Source organism: Manis pentadactyla, chromosome 2, assembly GCF_030020395.1.
Source record: "Manis pentadactyla isolate mManPen7 chromosome 2, mManPen7.hap1, whole genome shotgun sequence".
NCBI classification, from domain to species: Eukaryota; Metazoa; Chordata; class Mammalia; order Pholidota; family Manidae; genus Manis; species Manis pentadactyla.
In genome coordinates this window covers 34,749,818-34,765,399 of record NC_080020.1, presented here as the reverse complement: position 1 = coordinate 34,765,399, position 15,582 = coordinate 34,749,818, and the positions used below count along the sequence as shown (strand labels likewise).

At 40.0% G+C, this 15,582-nt stretch overlaps 1 protein-coding gene across 7 annotated transcripts in view; it reads left to right on the top strand.

Moving 5' to 3' along the window:
• PWWP2A (PWWP domain containing 2A) overlaps positions 1–9,214 on the top strand; it is a 31,281-nt gene extending 22,067 nt beyond the window's left edge. For 2 of the 7 annotated variants that reach the window (XM_036917456.2, XM_036917639.2), the window contains exons 3-4: positions 4,532–4,647; positions 6,992–9,214. In XM_036917456.2, coding sequence (XP_036773351.2) covers positions 4,532–4,647; positions 6,992–7,069 — 194 coding nt within the window. In that variant the 3' untranslated portion in view covers positions 7,070–9,214. Of the gene's footprint in view, positions 1–4,531; positions 4,652–6,991 lie in introns of all 7 variants that reach the window. The other 5 variants (XM_036917551.2, XM_036917721.2, XR_008993565.1 and 2 more) reach the window with 4 other exon arrangements.
• The last annotated feature ends 6,368 nt before the right edge of the window (positions 9,215–15,582 follow it).

Below are 15,582 nucleotides of genomic sequence, written 5' to 3'. Positions count from 1 at the left end.
ACTTTGGTTTTTAATAGAAATCTTTTAAACTTGGGGTGGGATTGGTTTAGAGGGTGTTTGGAAATTAAGTCACTGGAGTGTTTTTCTTGGTCAGGCACGGTGACTAGAACATTGTACCGGCAGCCTGGCTTCTAGGGTTCCTTCCTAAGCAACCTGCAGTCCTGCACATTGCTAATGGTGCTCCATTTTTAAGTGTCTTGGAAAAATTAGGTGCATTAGTGTGGCTGCATTTATCTATTAAATTCTTAAGAGGAGGTTTTATGTTAAAACCATCCCCTCCCAGTGACAAAATCAATTGCTTTGGACAATTTATGAATATGGAAAACATTTAAGTTATTTTAGTAACGGAATCAGTTATTTTTTAACATGTATTTACATACCATCAGGACATTTACACTATTTATAATGCCAACACTGCCATGTTTTAAAATTTGTGAACTATTACTTTTTTACACTGTCAGTGCAGTTAATGGAAAACAAATATGCCTTAACATACATACACAGATAACTAAAATTCTTAGATCATCTTACATACTGCACTTTGGTAGGAAATAGTTAAATTAATTTTTATGCTACATCTTTAAATCCATCTTGGGATGGATTGAGTCATAGTTTAATATAGCTAATTAATTTCTGAAAAATCTTATTGCTGTCTTTGAATTTTTTCTTACAGATTTCTATGTTATTCTGGCTCAAATATTGGTTGTGGGGAAGTGTAAAGCAGTAGTAGAAACAGTAGACTCGAGTTTCAGCATTTAGTAAAATACTCAATTTCAGAGTCAAATTCTCATTTTCCAACTGAATAAGTTAGATGGCTGTTAGTATACGTTGTCTAATTTATGGGCCTTTTTCTGTTGGATACTTGTTTGTAAAACAATTCGTTAAAACTTTGATGTTGGAAACAGGCCAACTTTAAAATACCTAGTCTTGCTTAAGCATGAATTAAATATTTTTTTCTTCAAATTCCTGATATTTTTGTAAGCTCTCATTAAAAATAAGTTGAAAATACAGCCATTATTTAAATATGGAGTTTTCCTTGTATCCTAAGACCATGAGTCTTTGTTTCAAAGAAAATGTCCTTTTATTGCCTTAGAAATCTGTCTTCATCAGAAACTATTTAAAACTTAAATTTTTTTCTATCCTCTTGCCAGTATCTAGAAGGAAAACCAGATCCTCTGTAGCTAAAGTATGGAGATGGTTGTTATCACACATTTTTCCTTTTCATGTAATCTAAAAAATTTGTAATTATAAAGCTATCAAGTTTTAGCCAGGACCTTTTTTTTTTTAATAAATATGTAAGATATTTTGTAACCCTCAGTGTCCCTCACTTAGTTCACCAACACAAAGATCAACTTAAAAGATATTGAAAAAGCCTACAAGGAATGTAATTTTTCCCCTGGTGAAAGAGAATTTTTTGTTTGCCTGGGGAGAATGTTTTTGTAGAAATTGGAGGTCATCCTTTTGAGTGTGAAAGATAGAAGTGGATACTTAGGGTTATAAAACTTGCCAGTGATGCAGGTGGGTGGGAGCACTGATGAATATTTTTGCCCCGGGAGGCCTCCATATCAAGCTTTTATTGAGCAAAGAATCATTGTCTTTCACTTCAGGCACAAGTTGAATGTCTACGCTTTTGAGTCAGATTTCCTAGATGCAAAGCCTGACTTGAATCTGCCACTTAAGCTATGTGATCTTAGGCAGGTTACCTCAGTGTCGTCATCTGTGAAATGGGTAGAATAACAGTCCCTTCTAGTAATTGTGAGAGTTTAAATACTTGAAGCAGTAAAGTACCTGGCACAAGACCTAGAGAAGACTTGCTGTCATTGACACAACCACAGCACAGAAGTTCCCTTCTGGCAGCTTTTCATATTAAATTTCTGCAACATACACCTAGTATAAGTGAAAAAGTTACATTAATGTTATTCTTACCTGAAATTACAATAATCATAGTATGATTGTCCATAAATACCTAGAAGTAGGCATGAACAAATATTTCCTGTAGGCATTTGTGGAGGGCAACTGGGTTGGAGGTTATGTGGATCAGGGTGAGGGAGAAACTGAGTTAACATCATGTCAGATTCAGCCCTTGCCCCATTTATTCATGTATTGCATAAACCCCAGCAGCCTGTTTCTCTCCATTTCTACTCTGTTAGGCCATGCACGGAACCTGGCAGAGGTGAAATGATAGTCTGCCTACGAATGAGTGAGGAGGAGTGACTCTCGCTCAGGCACTTAGGTACTAACAACCAATCACCATCTCAAGCCCCGTGCATCCCAAACCTTTGAAAGGGGCATGAGAAGTATCAGAGCTGTGGGGCTCAGGGAGTAGAGGTCCTCCTTGAGAGCTTTTCAAGGGTATTGGGACCACAGAGTGACCTGTCAGCATTTACATAGCTGAATTAGCTGATTTGCGTAGACGTTATGTTCCCCTGGGATCCTGGCATTTTATTTTATATTTTGCTAAATGGTGAACAAGTGGACGTTCATTTGAACATTCCTTCTTACTTTTTATTGTTACTGATATGATTGAGTAGGAGATTGTTTCCCCTTTCTAGGAGGGAAATACCTCACATTCCAAGGGCTCGATCTGTGTGCCTTGTGGCCTTACTTTCCAGAAGGTTGTCATATTTACCCATGGCTTATTTTTGAGATGCTGTTGATTACAAACCTATGATTTCCCCCCACAGTTCAGTTATTAGTAAAGAAAACTGTCTGGGAGTGGCATCTTGGTGTGAGTCCAGGTGTGCTGAGAAGGGCTATGTGCAGTTTGTCTAAAGCCCTAGAAAAATAACTGGTTAGAAAAAAAGTCTACGGCTAGAAAACCAGAATGTCTATTGTAAAACGAGGCGCTACTTAGGCTTGCCTTGTCTGTTCATGTTGCACCATACCACATTGCTCTAAGAGAACATTTGTATTGAGGGCTGAGCAGGACAACAGGTACATGTGTATCATCATAGCTCTTTAACTCTGGGGTTTGCTCGAAGAGCATGACCCCTTCTACTTCCTTTTTCATGCACTCTGAAAGGGAGATTGAGTGTTTTCTCCCCCTGTTCTGATTTGCCGTTTTGTATCTCTGCTGCTTCGTGGGAGTAGTTGCCATTCTACGGAAGCTTTCTCTTAAAGGACAAAATAAGTAATTCCCAGAGAATCATTGTCTTCTATGGGGGTAGCCCCCCGTTTAACTGCATCGCTCCTGGGGCTCCCTGGCTCTTGTAGTGGATCCTGTAGGAGTGGTCAGTTTCTCAAGAAAAACCTTGAGTCTCTTAAAGCACTGAGAAGAGACTGATCTTAAACATTAGCACAGACGACTCATGAGTGCAGTTCTGGGGGCCAGGCACTGGCATGCTGATATTTTACCTGCCGTTCGGGGGCTGGGTGGGGAGATGAACAGAGAAAGGCTGGTCATTCTTTAATGCAGCTTCTTGCCTCTCTTGCCTAGAATCAAAAGAGTTGTTGAAACCTAACCAGTTTTACTTGTGGAGGGAGAGGTTCAAAGGAAATTCTTTCACGCATTGTTTCCTTTTTCTCTTGTGTGGTTGCTGTTGGGTTATAGTTGACAGTATACTTCAGTATATTAAATGTACTTAAGTAGTATATTTTCCCATGAACAAAAAGGTAAATAACTTCTTAAACCTCATTTAAGAAAATTGTTCTCTGAGTTAAAATTTGGACATAATTATGTTTATAGATCAGGTGTGTAAAATTTCCTTTTTCAATATCGGAGAAGCCTTTTTAAAGTTTTGGTTATATGTTACTGCTTCTGATTTAGTATCTTACAAATAATTATTTTGTTATAAGGACTGAATATTATCTAAATCAGTAATCCCAGAGTTGACTACATGGATATGATGAATTCATGCTTCAAGCAGGGAAGTAAACAGACAAGTAAATACATTAAAAAATAGCAACCCTTCATTTAAATTATGCTTTTGAACTTAAGCCTCTGTTCTGAAAGCCTGAGTGAGAAAGCTTATCTTGTCAAATTTATTTCAAGCAGATATTAACTCACACAGTTCAGGTCTGGAGTAGTAGTATGCGTAGGTGGTCGCTGGCATTAAAGGAGAAAGGCATTCAGGCAGTTTTTGGTCATTCTGCAAAACAGGGTCTCTGAGCTCATTAATGATGTTACGTGGATAGGATGACTTTAGCCCTCGTAGAATACTGAGAAGATCAAGACTACTCCAATGTTAGGCTAGTGTTAGGCTAGTACATTTAAAAAAAAAATCAGGAACCTTAAATGTGAGCTGGCATTGGAGCTCATCTTGGAATGCCCAAAGGCGTTTTGCCGCTGAATGACTTGGGTCGGAGAGTGCCCTCTCCTGGCCAAGGCTGGTGTGTACACACCTCGAGCCTGTTTTTCCTGTAGTATGAAAGCCTTTGCATTCTGTGAAGCCAGCAAGTTATCTAGAGTAAATTCATTATGAAAATTCAGCTGAATTTTGGTCTTATTTTTAAATTATTTTTTCTGGTAAATGGATTAAAAAGAACTCAAATGACTGCTCTATTTTTGTTAACTTGGTTTTTTCTACCTTAGGTCTCAACAAATGGCAGCTATTACATCAGACAGTGACGAGTCCTGCTGCTCCCTTACAGTGTCTGACAGACCACTGTGGATTCAGACTGGGAGCATTGAAGTTAACAGTGAAACAGGCAGGTCTGTCTGTGTTAAGCCCTGCCACAAAGTGAAGAGGGCATCATGTCATCACTTGATCATTCCCAAAGTAGATGAGGCTAGACAAAAGGAATTCATTAGTTCTTTTTCCTTAGTTTTCATTGACCTTGGTAGCTGGGTGTACCTCATGTGATAGTTTTAATGAGTGAAAATAACTTAATTGATATTACCTGCTGTGCTAAAAAAGTGAGCTGATCTTGCACGAGCTTCTATGAAATGAGAGGAGTTTGTCTGAGGGTGGTGTTAAGTTGGGTGTCAGATTGCAGCATTATGTCAAATAGCTGAGTCCATGGAGAGGCAAATGATGGATTTATCTTTTCACTGTCTCAGTCTTTGTCACTTTTATATTTACTTTAACCGTTTAGTTATTAATGTATATATAAGAATATATATCCATTTATGAACATACCTATCTATCTATATATTCTTAGTGAATTAACCACAAAACCATTGTTATTTACCTAGGTCAAACTCAGAGGGTGGAAAAGGAGAACACTTAAGTGTAGTTGCCTAAAAGGCTCTCATACAATAGGAAGGGTATAGGGATTTCTGTTGTGCTGCCTTTGAATTAAGGTTTTTTTGCTGCTTTGAGTTGGGCTATTTAATCCTCTGGTATTTGCAGCTATTGGAGAGCTGTAATTGGGCTGAATTGTTGCATATGAGCTGTAATTTGCAAGATGGATTAGAATGGCACATTTTGGATCACAAATTGAGGCTGGGCTATTTTGGACTTGTGGTGATCTCTTGGAGGAACAGCATTTAGTTTTATGTACCTCTCATAAGAATACTAAGATCTGCTTCAAAAGTCCTTCCAACTGGAGTAGACCTTATGAAGGCTGAAGCCAAATATTGAGTCATAAATAGAAGGAAATGGAATTGCACATGGAACTGTCTTACCTTTTTCCTCTTTCAGTTTATTAAATGGGGATATTTACTTCCTAAGTTCTGTGAGTCTAAATTTATTAGGATTATGTTAGTATCTTAGTTTTAGAAAATAAGTTTTCTTAGCTCTATGTCCAATTTTAAAAGTGTTTATCATTGTTTCTTTAGAAGCAAGGACTACATTCACCTTCCATTCTGATGTGTGCAGTATTTATGGCTAGAAGTCATTTTTCATTGCTTGAGAAACATGATAGAATGCCCTGTAAAAGGCCTTGATCCAGTAGCTGAATGAAGCATGGCAACATTTTGAAGTTAACATAAGTTCACGAGTCCTGTCAGAGGGGGAGACATGTACTTGGAAATGTTTGGAAGTTGAATACTGGCAAGTTGAATACTGGCAAGGATGGGGGTGGGTTTTCTTCTTTCCTTTTTGCAGTCTATGTTTGTCTGTTATTCCACTGATAATATACATCTTTGGTTTAAAAATACATTGACCAAAAAAAAAAGATCATTCTCTCCATGAGTCCCCTTCTCTTGGAATTAAAATTCTTATTGGTACTTAGACTAGCAGGTTTGAGAAAGGTATAACCAGGGGTAGTAGAGAATTTTAATGGGGTTCTTACCACTTTTTGGTACTAAATGGAGGTCAGTAATGTTGGGCAGTCTGGTTGTGCTGTTTGGCAGCAAATTTTATAAACCTTATTTTCTCTAAATGTTTTGCTCAGAGTCTTGCTTTTTGTCGGAGGTATGGTGCAGAGTGACTTCTGATAATCTGGTTTGCTGTGTAACAAGGGACAGTATGGTCAATCTGACCAGTGTATGCCTGTTGTCTTCTAGTAGCAAAATGGTGCTCCATGCCTTCTGATACGCAGTATCTACCTCGGGAGAGGCACCCCCACCCACTTTTTTTTTTTTACTCTTTGCATATATGTAGATGGTATGGCCTGCAGCTAATTTTAACATAGCCTGGTCTTAGATATAAATTTGCTTTTGAAGCCTGCAGGCAGCCTGTGTTACAGGAAGGCTGCTGGTGGTTCACAGCAGTCCAAAAGGAGCTCGGCTGACTGGCAAAGTTTAGTATTTTACCTGTGAAATGGCAGCAAAAAGAACAAAACTAAGATTACCCCTTTATTAGGCAAATATTCAAAAACATTAAAAAAAATACACAAGTGCAGATTCCCTGTGTGAAGATGACAACTGTTTAATTTGTGTTGGAATTTAGCCAGATATACTTCAGAAATAACAGGACTGCTTCTGCTGGTGTAGGGGGGCAATAAGTCATTTTCTCAAAGAAACATTGGTGAAGTTTAACTGACTTAAAAGAAGAAAATCAGGTGTGGTCCCATAATCTAAGTAGAGCTTAAACAACAAGGACATCATTTGTCTCATAGATTACTTGTGCTTAACTACATTTTCTTGCTTTTCTTTACTATATTTCAGCACAAAGACATTAACAGACTGCTGGTTTCATGGACCTGTACCACAATGGCACAGAGAACACCAGAGCATCAGGACTGAATGAAATTGGAGACTCAGATTTTTAAAGCTGCACCAAGAAGTAAATGTTAAGGCAGTGGTTAAAAGCAACCATCTATAAAGGGGCACTTGCAAATTTTGCTATATTAAACTGAAGAAAAGGTATTAGAGGAATATTTTATGAGAGACTACTGCAATAAATTATGCATAGATGAGGAGAAAAGTGATGTGAAACACACACATAAAGAACTCAGATTTTATGTGTGAAGAGTCATTGACAGTAACTTATTTTGAAAGTGAAGTTCTTACCAGTAGTTTGGTCAGGCCTAAAAGGCATGGGGTGATGACTGAAATGCTGAATTAATTCTCATTTAACGTACTAAAACTTTGTGCTTTCTCTAAGGTCTATGTTAATCAGTTCGGATATAAGCAAATGTATTTCTAAAATGGCTCTATGAAGCAGCAATAGTCACGTATGCCGAGGCCAGTTTCCTTCAGGATGCCAGGAAGCAGCAGCAAAGATGATCTGGCCTCCTCCTGAAGGAAGGCCAAAGTGCCCCACCCTACCCCACAAAGGAAATTTGGATCTTTTCTTTAATAAAGCAGGGCTGTATTCTTGAATATACATTTGCTTGTTAGAATATACTAAGATGTATTTATTTGCCACCAGTATTTAACATTGTGTGCACATTTTCATAACTACATTGTTTCAAATTCTTACTCAAAATCGGTAGGCTAGTGTTGATTTTGGAGTGAAAATGTATACCCTAAGCGCTAGTTCCTAATTCTGCTGAGCTGGAATGGCGTTTATTCTCCCTATCCTTACTGATTTTATCTAACTCAGAAAGGGTGACAGTACCTGAATTTTGATGTGGACCTCTCTCCATGGAGTGCCCCTCCTTCTAAGTGCAAGCAGATCCCACAGGGGTCAGGTGGCACCCGACCCCAGGGATCAAGCAGCAGGAACAGACCCTTAAAGATGGCGTCTAACTCTTCATGCATAGAGCATGAATTTGGAGACCGTAATGTTTTTGTCTTTGGAAAATAAATAAGTGTGAAAACCCTTAACTTTTCTTTTACAATGAATGGAGAAAACATTGTGAAAATGAAATGGACCTATTAGTACTACATTTTTAAGGCATTTTATATTTGATGGTGCCGTACTTTTAATAGTAAAACTGAAGTTTTTTAGTGGCAATACTGATTTATTTTTTAAGTGAGGAAGATAATCCACATTGATAACTTCATACAAAATAGGAAAAAAATGCCAAAAAATACAAAAATACCAAAAGCATTTGAAGCAACGAAACAGGTAACTGAGCATTTGGCTCAAGTCAAACATTCTATAATCTTAATGTATAGGTTTGGAATTACTTAATAACCCCACACTCGGGATTAGCAAAAGGTTCTGGGTGAGTTTTAGAACATTTAACATACCTGATGAGGATTTGTTTTACAACTCAAAAAAAGCTGGGCAGTCTTGCTTCTAGTGAGCTTTGTTAATACAAATCCTAACTAGTTTTTTCATTACAAGTTTTGATCACATTCTAAAATTTTTGGGAAAATTCTTTATCATGAAGTCATTACACATTTGATCAAATCTGAAAAAGTCTGCTCAGAAACTGTAGCAGCCAGGGGGCTTCCTGAGGGTGAGTGTCCTTGAACGGTGCCCTGCGCTTTGTGGCCCTAGGGCATGGGCGTAAGACACCTGCCGCCGGCAGCAGTACTGTCCCGGTGCACTTTGAGGATCAGGGACCTCCAAGCCACTGTGGACTGTGTAATCAAGATTTTTAATTAAGCTTCGGAAGTCTTTGCATAGTGATGGAAATGACCAAGAAGTAATAAAAAGGCAAAAGAACTGGGAGAGATCAGATTTTAGGTATTTAAATATTTTTCTCATAAGTTCTCAAAGGTGTTTTGTAATAAACTAGATACTCATTTTTTAAAAAGTGAAACTTGGTATTTAAAATACAGGCATACCATGTTGCTAATTCCACTTCATTGCTTGAGTTGCTTAATATTTAAGCTTTGCTTCATGCTACCTGTGTATTTCAAATCTTCACCAGCCTATTTCATTTTGTAGACTTGAATGACAAATTGTTTCTCATCTAAAATACGCTGAAACTTACATGTTAAAGAATGTTGTGTAACGTTTATTCAATAAAGTCTTGATCTTTTTAAAATTTAGTTACTTAAAAACTTTATTTTTTAGGAGTTGTTAGATTATAAAGGTTATTATTTTTTTTAACTTAAAATTTAGCCACTAGTTGTCCTTTAGGGAGCTCTTTTAAGGAGCACTGCTTCCTTAGGAAAACAACCTATAGGATTTTAAATCACTTGGAGATTTTATGGGACCTTTTTATGACCAACGATAGAGGAAAAGGGAATAGTTTAAGTGTACAGACATTCTGTTTTCTTTTCTGATGGAGATAACCTAACCTTCAGAATTGGATATAATCAAATATCTATTGGTGTTTTTTATGTTTTAATTTTAAGGAGTTCTGCCCCTGTGGATAAAGGAGCTTCTTCATAAGCCGACGATGTCTGATGTGAGGTCATGTGTTTGACCAAAACTATTTTTTTTTCAGTAAAAAATAAGCCTCTTAAAATCTACCGGATAGTTGAGATTTTTTTAGGACTGACCCAGAAACTTAGGTCAGTATACATTTTTTTTCCCCACATTTGAGTAAAGCAATCCTTTAGAAGGCAGCCTGTTACTCCAGAGTAAACATTGGGGTCTTTAATCTCAAACATTCTCCCATTTAATTTTATCTAAATGAGTATAAAAAGGAGGCCACTGGAATCTGACTGTTAGTGTCTTTTTTTCCCTCAAGCTTCTCATTAATGATAGTGGACCAAGAGAGAACCAGGATAAACAAGCAGTAGGCACGTTATCTGGAGAGGCCTACACAGAACCCCCACCATGCCATTCCTGACCAGGCTGTGTACATGTATCAGTGTGTCTGCAGACACAACTCCTACAAGACGGGGGATGAGGTACGAAACCCATGAATGTTACTTAGGCTCTTTGTGGTGCAAGTCTTCAGTTAAGGAAATGTAACTTTAGAAACATACTCCAGAATCAGGAATGGACTGTACCTCTCTAGGCATGCTGGCTGTTATCACTGCAAATAAGCCCTGCAGATAAAAAGTAAGCTGTTTTCCTACTTTTATACTGGATAGCTCATTTCTCCTCTTTCAAGTAGTAATTCTTCCCTCAGTGCTTTGAATAGAGCATACCCTTTTTAAAAAAAAATTTTTATTAAGGTATGATTGATATACACTCTTACAAAGGTTTCACATGAAAAAACAATGTGGTTACTACATTTACCGATACTATCAAGTCCCCACCCACACCCCAATGTAGTCACTGTCCATCAGTGCAGCAAGTTGCCAGATATCCACTATGTCCCTTCTCTGTGCTACACTGTTCTCCCTGTGACCCCCACACCATGAGTACTAAACATAATACCCCTCAGTCCCCTTCTCCTTCCCTCCCCACCCGCCCTCCCACACCCCTCCCCTTTGGTAACCACTAGTCCCTTCTTGGAGTCCCTGAGTCTGCTGCCATTTTGTTCCTTCAGTTTTGCTTCATTGTTATATTCCACAAATGAGGGAAATCATTTGGCATTTGTCTTTCTCGGCCTGGCTTATTTCACTGAGCATAATGTCCTCCAGCTCCATCCATGTTGTTGCAAATGATAGGATTTGTTTCTTTCTTATGGCTGAATAGTATTCCATTGTATATATGTACCACCTCTTCTTTATCCATTCATCTATAGATGGACAGTTAGGTTGCTTCCATATCTTGGCTATTGTAAAAAGTGCTGTGATGAACATAGTGGTGCATATGTCTTTTTGAATCTGAGAAGTTGTATTCTTTGGGTATATTCCAAGAAGTGGGATTCTGGGGTCAAATGGTATTTCTATTTTTAGTTTTTTGAGGAACCTCCCTATTGCTTTCCACAATGGTTGAATTAGCTTACAATCCCACCAGCAGTGTAGGAGGGTTCCCCTTTCTCTGCATCCTCGCCAACATGTGTTCTTAGTCTTTTCGATGCTGGCCATCCTTACTGGTGTGAGGTGATATCTCATTGTGGTTTTAATTTGCATTTCCCTGATGATTAGTGATGTGGAGCATCTTTTCATGTGCCTGTTGGCCATCTGAATTTCTTCTTTGGAGAACCGTCTCTTCGTATCTGCCCATTTTTTAATCAGGTTATTTGCTTTTTGGGTGTTGAGGTAAGTTCTTTATAAATTTTGGATGTTAACCCCTTGTTGGATATGTCATTTACAAATATATTTGCCAATACTGTAGGATGACTTTTTGTTTTGTTGATGATGTCCTTTGCCATACAAAAACTTTTTAGTTTGATGTAGTACCATGAGTTCATTTTTGCTTTTGTTTCCCTTGCTCAAGGAGATGGGTTCAGGAAGACGTTGCTCATGCTTATATTCAGGAGATGTTTGCCTATGTTGTCTTCTAAGAGTTTTATGATTTCATGACTTACATTCAAGTCTTTAATCCATTTCGAGTTTACTTTTGTGTATGGGGTTAAACAATAATTCAGTTTCATTCTCTTGCTTGTAGCTGTCCAGTTTTGCTAACACCAGCTGTTGAAGAGGCTGTCATTTCCCCATTGTATGTCCATGGCTCCTTTATCATATATTAATTGACCATATATGGTTGGGTTTATATCAGGGCTCTTTAGTCTGTTCCATTGGTCTATGGGCCTGTTCTTGTGCCAGTAGAGCATACTGTTTTTAAGTATACTTTTCTCTGCCAATGAGCATCAGACTAAACATTTGCTTACTCAAAACAAAATTTCACGGTCTAACTCCTAACAAGAAGGCAATGAACCAGGGGTGAAAGAGAACAACTCTGGAATACTGTGCCAGAGGAAGACGGGTAGTCAAACACAACAGTCTTTTAATAAGAGTTAAGATGACTTACATGGTGAGGCCTTCCAGCACTCCCTACTGAGGCACATTTGGAGAAGCAACCTTCTTGCATGGAGGAGGGGAGGGAATTGGTGATACTCAGAGGAAGGTTCTTCTGTGGGAGCAAGTTGCTTTAGTCAAAGGTGGAGATATGGCTTCTGACCTTTGGCTTGTCAGTTACTTCAGCACGGAGAACCCTGTGGAGGCTGCAGTGACTGTGCCATCCAAAGCACGGCGTGGAAAATAAATCTCACTCAACAAGCACTTCAGATTCTGCCTGGCCAAGGCCAAAACCGCAGAAAACATCAGGGAGTATTTGTCCTTGAGTGAAATTCTCTATCATGTTACATTTCTGAATCCTATCTGAGTCTCGGTGCCTAACTCCTGTGGATCTTGAGTAGCCGCTGACACCTGTGATCTAAAGATGACCTACACAACAGTGTAAAGTGCCTTCAGGTAAGAGAGCCTGACATGTGGCCTTTGTTACGATGCAAAGCAATCTTGAAGACAGTGATGGTGTGGTGCTTCACATGTTTAAATGCGGCTGATTTAAGGCCTGTCGAAAATGAAGCAGCTGGAAAAGCTTTTGCAGCACAAGCCGGAGGTGTGACCCCAGGCCTTTGCCAAGTCTGCCCATGGCTGAATCCTATCCAAGTGTCATGCTGCCCTGGGAAACAGACCTTCCTTTTCTCCCAGTGACTTCGTGAAGCACTTTCAAAGGCATTTCTATCTCAGGGCTATCAAAGTGTCCCTGCAAAACAGTCTTATGTACTTGAGACCAAGCACCAGAGAGTCCACCAAAGGCTACGTCCTCATTCCTAGCTTCTACAGCTCTTAGCCAGGAATGAAATTTTTGATGCTTTGAAATGAGGCCATCCTCCCAAGTTTTCATCAGTTAATTTTATTGTAGTTTCTTTGCCCCTTGAAGAGCTTTCAGCAGTCATTTCTGCTGCTCTATGGGGCTGCAGCAGGTAAGCCATTTCTCATGTTCAGGAGCAATGGGGACCTGGTGTCATGTGGGCTCAGGGCAGCTCTCCACACAACTGAAGGAAGTGATTGGAAATGATCACTCTTTTTCTGTACTGCTTTTAACTGCAGTTCCCTTGAAGGAACAGCCTCCTCAGCCACTTCTAGTGGAATGTGCACATACCTCCTGCTTTAAAGGAAATCCAGGTGATGGAAGGACTAGGCTTGTGCTGTGGAAGTGCAGAGTGGGCGGACTGACAGATCACGGGGCTCTCACTGAAAGTGTTTCTCAGTTCTACTAGGGTGTGGGGTGTGTATCAGTTCAGTGCCTTACGAAATAAGGGAGGGGTGAGGTGGAAGGCAAGATCAAAAGGGGGTGGTCACAGAAGGCAACGTGAACAAAAAACTGGGCTGCAGCCATCCTGGGGCTGCAGGTTCACGGGCTTCCCCGGCAGGACGGGGCTCCAGCAGCCTTAGGAGTCCCTTGAAGCCAATGGCGTGGCGAGCTTAAGGGAAAGCACAGATAACAGAGAAGAAGGGACAGGGGCTTAAGCCAGTGATTTTTTTCCTGTTTTATGTGGTGTCCCAGATTTGCACTCTGGTCTTGGAGGGTTACTGGACCCTGCCCTTTAAAGATCTTTCTCAAGAAGGTTAAAGTAGCCATTGCACAGCTGTTCCCACCCTCTGGGGTCTCCAACCACAGCCTTCCCCTCTGACATTCCAAGTTTTGCTACACCGGTTGTAAAAGACAGGATTTGCAGGTCTGCCTAGCTCTTGGAATCAGACAAGCATTGCAAGTACATCTTCCAATAAGATTAACATTTAACACCTGCTGCCAGCTCCCCATCCCACAGTAGTCTATTTAGACAGTAGAATGCCTCCAGGAAGTCCCTGTCAGGTCTTCCCAAAGCTGTCTGGATTCTCGCTTGAGAGCTGAGTGAAATGTTAGCAATAGTCTCGGCGGCCAGCTTAGAGACCTGAGGGGCACCAGAAATGATCACCAGACCCAGCAACACTTCCTAAAGCAATTGAACTATACGTGTTGGAGGAACGATGACTCTTATTTATGGGCCAAACAAGCATTCGTGCATTTGACTGTACCTGAGCAGCTCTGCAAGTCCAGTGGGTGCTCAAATGTAGGCCCAGCGCTGCAATGTTTGGGTCATTAGCTAGCAGGCTCGGCCACTCCCCAGTCTCCACATCTCAGCATGGCATACTATCTGCACTACCTATAAGCACAGTAACTTGTACAGTAGTAAGATAGGGCATTCTGGGGGGTGGAGTATGGAGCAAAAGGAAAAGCAGCAGCTGCCGTGCTGGTGATGGAGTGATATGCAGGGCAAGTCAGGGTTCTTAGGAAAAGAGGTTGGATTTTAAGAACAGACTTTAACCACGGCTCACATCCATGATGTGAGGAAAACAACCCAACAATCCAGTGTGCTCCACAAAGGAAGCCTACCATACAAGTATGAGTTTGTTCTAACAGCTCCAGTATCCCAGCTCAGCCTCCTGCAGAGAGGCTCTAGTGAATGGAAAAGCTGCTCATGTGAAATCTAGAAAGGTGGTTCTGACGATAGCATGGGCATATATACAGAGAACACAAGATTCAATGGAAATATTTGGGAGAGGTGGGGAGGCTGAAACTAGACAAGCTGGGGACTTTTGAAAGTCTCCATACAAATCCTTGCAAATATCCAAGATGCAAAAATAAATAAAAACCAGGAGACATATACTTACAGGCCAGGCTGAATGCTCATCTGAGGACATTCTACATGGCTGCACGAGATGGGCTCGACTGGCTTAAAGTGACTCTTTACAACATGTCTGTGCATCACTGTTGTGGAATCCTAGCTGAGCCCTCCAAACTGGCCAGAACTGCCCACCTATCCAAAAACAACACTGCTGCAGGAAGTTAACAGGGACCAGAAATGGCAGGATGCTGGGGCCATTCTGGGAGACACACAGGGAAGTCACAATCCACCGCCCCCGACGAGGTGAAACCAATCTGTTGTCTTTCACTGCCTCCCACCACATTGTCTAGAAGGTGAAAACAGCACATAAACCTCCTAAGCTGACATTTGGAACACTTGCAGGGTCTTAAAATACTGAGGAGGACAACTAACTTCTACTTACCTTGAGATGACAGGTAATGTAATGGGTAGAAGCAGAGGACATATTTTTTAAAAGTCACTAATTAAAGGGCACAGAATCAGGACTCCAGGAGACTGAGGGTTGTTCACATTAAGACCACTTCTTGTAGAATGCCCTTTAATACCAGTTTACTAAGTTTCTAGTAGAGCAGGAGCTAGTGCTATTAAGAATACAAATATGGCCCTGTAACTCCTAGAAGCTCATGGTCTTCTCATGGAGGCAGACAGGGAATAGCAGAGCGTAGTGTGTAAATACAATATGTTTTAGAGTTCAAGGAAATTCTAGGAGATCCAAAATTATTTTTATCATTGCAATAATTTTGGAGTAAGACTAAATAAAATGTCACAGTGTGATTACCTTGAAAGTAAATTCCGGTATACTTTTTTGGTTGGGGGAGGAAGGCTTCACAGAACTTTAAATCATGTATCTTAGCAACAGGCTAACACAAGTCACCTTCCTTAACTCACAAACTTCCTACTTTTCCAACTGTTTGAGTG